Source organism: Myotis davidii, unplaced genomic scaffold, assembly GCF_000327345.1.
Source record: "Myotis davidii unplaced genomic scaffold, ASM32734v1 scaffold299, whole genome shotgun sequence".
Taxonomy (NCBI): Eukaryota; Metazoa; Chordata; class Mammalia; order Chiroptera; family Vespertilionidae; genus Myotis; species Myotis davidii.
In genome coordinates, this window is record NW_006293088.1 from 7,891,042 (window position 1) to 7,894,903 (window position 3,862).

Below are 3,862 nucleotides of genomic sequence, written 5' to 3' on the forward strand. Positions count from 1 at the left end.
CGCCCAGGTCGCCGTTGAGCAGGAGTGAGAGGCCCAGCAGCGCCCCTGCGGACAGAGAGACAGTCACCGCGGGAAGCGCGGACCGGCCCCCGCGACGGGCATCCGGACTCTTCAGGGCCCGAGAATTCCTTTCTAGTCACATTCCAAGCAGAGCCCCTGGCCATGCCACCTGCAGACTCACCAGTTTTTGTTTTTTTAACTTGGATCGGGGTTTTCTATGTCAATTAGAGCAGGTATGACATGAACTTAACTCATTAAAAATAAACACATAACCAAAGCCATCTGTTCTCAGAGGCCATGGGCCAGGGGGGGTGGCCCGGCCACAGGCCAGTGGGGTTATCTGGCTAAGGGCTTCGGTCAGCACTCCTAGGTTTTCCTACGAGAAGCACTGAGGCCTCTTTTCTTTTCTTTCTTTTTTTTAATTTCAATCCCCGAACAACAGACCTATGGCCAGGACAAGAATGAAAGGGCGCCTCCGTCCAAACCTTGAAGTACATCGGTCACTCCAAGCGCCCAGGAGCGGCTGCAGTAGGAATCCTGGAACAGAACGGGCAGTGGTCATGCTGGGGTCCCCGCGGCTCAGGGCCCCACGGACACAGCCTCCACACGATCCCGTGGCTCAGGACCCCACAGACACAGCCTCTGCCCGTTCTGCCCGTTCAGGGGCCCCCACGGGCACAGCCTCTGCCCGTTCCCGTGGCTCAGGGGCCCCCGGACACAGCCTCCACACGTTCCCACGGCTCAGGACCCCACGGGCACAGCCTCCGCATGTTCCCGTGGCTCAGGGCCCCACGGGCACAGCCTCTGAACGTTCCCGACGCGCCTGCGCTCGCACGTCCCCAGGGTCTCAGACGTGGGGAGTCAGCGATAAACCCCTGCGCTAGAGACGAAAGACAAACAGACCCTCGGAACCACTCTGCTCCCCTCATTTCCTCGTCAGGCCCTTTTAAGTCCCTAAGCAGCCATGACCTTGGGAATTCAAGCATTTCCAGGCCCTCCCAGACCCAACCCACGTCTAGTGTTCGGCTTGGACTCTCTGGTGTGAGCTCGGCACCAGATGGCGCTGGTCTGTGGGGGATGGGAACCCTGTTCTCTAAGCTGGTTTATTTTTTTTATTTTGTTGTTTAAAAAATATTACTCTCTCTCAACATTGATGTTTCTCTCTCTCCCTCCCCCTTCCTCTCTGAAATAATAATAATAATAATTTTTAAAAGTTAGTCATTTAAAAGTGGGTTTTAGTATATTTGCGTGATTATACAACCACCACCACTCCATCTGAACTGGGACCTCTTGATTCTTAGGTTGATGCTCAACCACTGAGCCACGCCGACCGGGTTATAAGCTGGTTTAGACAGTTTCCTAAAATCCGGGGGCCGGCCGGCCATGTCTGGGCTTCCTACGGCCCCGGACTGATGCGTGGACTTAGCTCTTGCTCCTCCCTTGTCTCCTAGGGACCCATGAGCTGCTTCCACCGAGGCTCCGGGGGCACCGGGAGGTGTGGGGCACCCGTGGGGCTGCGGGCTCACCGAGGATGGGGCTGATGAACCACACCAGGCTGTAGAGCTGGTCCGGGAGGCCCATCTGCAGGAGCACGGGGGTCACATAGGCCGTCTCCATGGCGTAGCTGAACTCGATGCCAAAGAGAATGCAGCCGTTGAAGAGAAGCTCCCGGAAGGACCTCTGGGGGTGCAGGTCCCCGAAGTCCACCAGCTCGATGGGACACGGGGTGTTAGGGGGCGGGGGCGGGGAGGGGCGAATGCACTTCCTCCTCCTGGGGTGTCGTTTGAAGTTGTTGGCCCGGTGGCTGATGTGCCGGGTGGCAGACCCCGCGTAGCCCGAGATTGGGGACCTCCAGAAGTCCTGGGGCACCGCGGCGGGGAAGAGGGCCTCTCCCGGAGGGGGGCTGCTCGCGGCGGGGATCATCGCGAGGGGGGCCGCTGGCAGTTCCTGTGGGGAAAGCCCATTCGGAGGCCAGTGGTTACTCACCCACCTCCACTTCGAGGGCCAGCTTTCCCAGGGGCTCCCCTCCGCTACCCCGACTGCACCCCTTTCCATTCGGGGAAAGTTGAGTTCACATTGGGGGACGCTTGGAGTTCATCCGTCCACATAGCCACCCACTCTTCCTCTAGCCTACCCATCTGCCCATCCCCTCCCAAACATACAAATAAGCATACATTCACCCATCCCTCCTCCTTCCCATCATCCATCCACCCACCCTCCCTCCCACCCCCTCACTCACCCATGCAACCTCCCATCCATCCTCTCATCCTCATATGCGCCTACCCATCCTCTAGTCCAGCGGTTGCCAACCGGTGGCCCACAGACCACTGGTGGTCCATGAGGTCTGAAAGGTTGGCGACCACTGCTCTAATCTACTCGTCTACCCTTCTAAACATCTGCCTGCCCGTCTGTCTGTCCATTCATTCATCTACCCATTCATCCTTCCGGCCATCTTTCCACCCACCTACCCACCCACGCTCCCTTGCAGTCAAGTACGGAGTATGCAGCCATTGGCTGCAGAGATAAAAGAGACATCGTTCTTGCCCACGAGTTGGGGGGAAGAAGGGAGGAAAGGCCTTCTAAACAGGAACCACCCAGGTAAGCAGCGCAGGTGCAACATGTGGGCCTGATGGTGCGGGGAGAGAGGAGCCATCAGACAGGGATTAGCTGATCACCAAGGCCCTGAAGGCCTGCTAAGAGATGGATGCCATCCCCAGAGGACAGGGATGGACTCAGTCGGCTCTCACCTCCATAAGTGGCTTATCTTGTGGCCTCAGACATCCATGCTCTTCTCTACAACAGGAACAGGTGTACCCAAGAACTATGTGCACAAGCCGTCCTTTGTGACGAATATAATTCATATGTGACCATCACATCAGGATTTAGAATTTGTTAAAGTTCACCCCGCTGTTTGAGTTCCCCTGGTCTAGGTCAGGCCCTTGTACATCCGACATAATAAAAGCCTAATATGCTAAGTGTCCCCTGAGGCGGCTCAACAGCTCGCTATGCCATGCACTGACTACCAGGGGGCAGATAGTCAACCGGTCGAACAGTCGCTATGCTGTGCACTGGCCACCAGGGGGGCAGACGCTCTGACTGGTAGATTAGCTTGCTGCTGGGGTCCGGCCGATCAGGACTGAACGGGACAGGCCAGACACGCTCTGGAGCTCTCCCACGGTCTCTCCCCGGCCCCAACCATGCACCAGTGGGGTCCCTCGGCCTGGCCTGCGCCCTCTCACAATCCAGGACCCCTCAGGGGATGTCAGAGAGCTGGTTTCGGCCGATCCCACAGGCCAGGCGGAGGGACCCCACCAGTGCACGAATCGATTAATAAAGATACACCTGCCCATGCAATGTGAGTGCTCAGAGTGACCCTCCTATGAGCCAACTCCTTTCCTCCTGTCTTTCTCTTCTAAAGGGAACCAGCCTTCCTGCCACAGGGTCACCCAGGGCCGCACGCCTTCCACACTCCTCCTCCCACCACTCGCAAGGTTAATGCCTCGTGGGCTTGAGGCAGGAATTTAACAATCTGATGACTGAGTGGTGGCCCTGGCGCGTGGCCGGTTGGCCCGAGGAGCCCTGGTTCCGTGCGCACCTGCCTCTACTCCCTGCGAAGCCGGAAGACAAACCCTGCAGTGCCCGGGAGCATCGGGGGTGACAGCGTCCAGGACGGCCTCGGAGGGAACCCGCTGCTAGCAGCCTCCTCCTGCTTCAGCCTCGCCTGCCTCTCCGCAAAGGCGGACCGGGGCTGTGCTAACCTGACCGAGGCTGGAAGGTGCCACCCAGGCCCCTGCGGCGGGGCCAGCCTGGCGGGGAGGACACCTGCCCAGGTGACTCAGGAACAGGCCTCCCGCCCGCGGGG

At 58.7% G+C, this 3,862-nt stretch overlaps 1 protein-coding gene across 1 annotated transcript in view; it reads right to left on the reverse strand.

Annotated features, from left to right (window-relative positions):
- The window catches only part of SLC45A1 (solute carrier family 45 member 1), a 23,023-nt gene extending 20,903 nt beyond the window's left edge, over window positions 1-2,120 (reverse strand). Inside the window, exons 1-3 of the mRNA XM_006766816.2 lie at window positions 1,527-2,120; window positions 445-537; window positions 4-45 (exon numbers count right to left, since the gene is read on the reverse strand). Of these exons, the coding sequence (XP_006766879.2) occupies window positions 4-45; window positions 445-537; window positions 1,527-2,055 (664 nt within the window). The 5' untranslated portion in view covers window positions 2,056-2,120. The remainder of the gene's footprint in view (window positions 1-3; window positions 46-444; window positions 538-1,526) is intronic.
- Window positions 2,121-3,862: the final 1,742 nt, after the last annotated feature.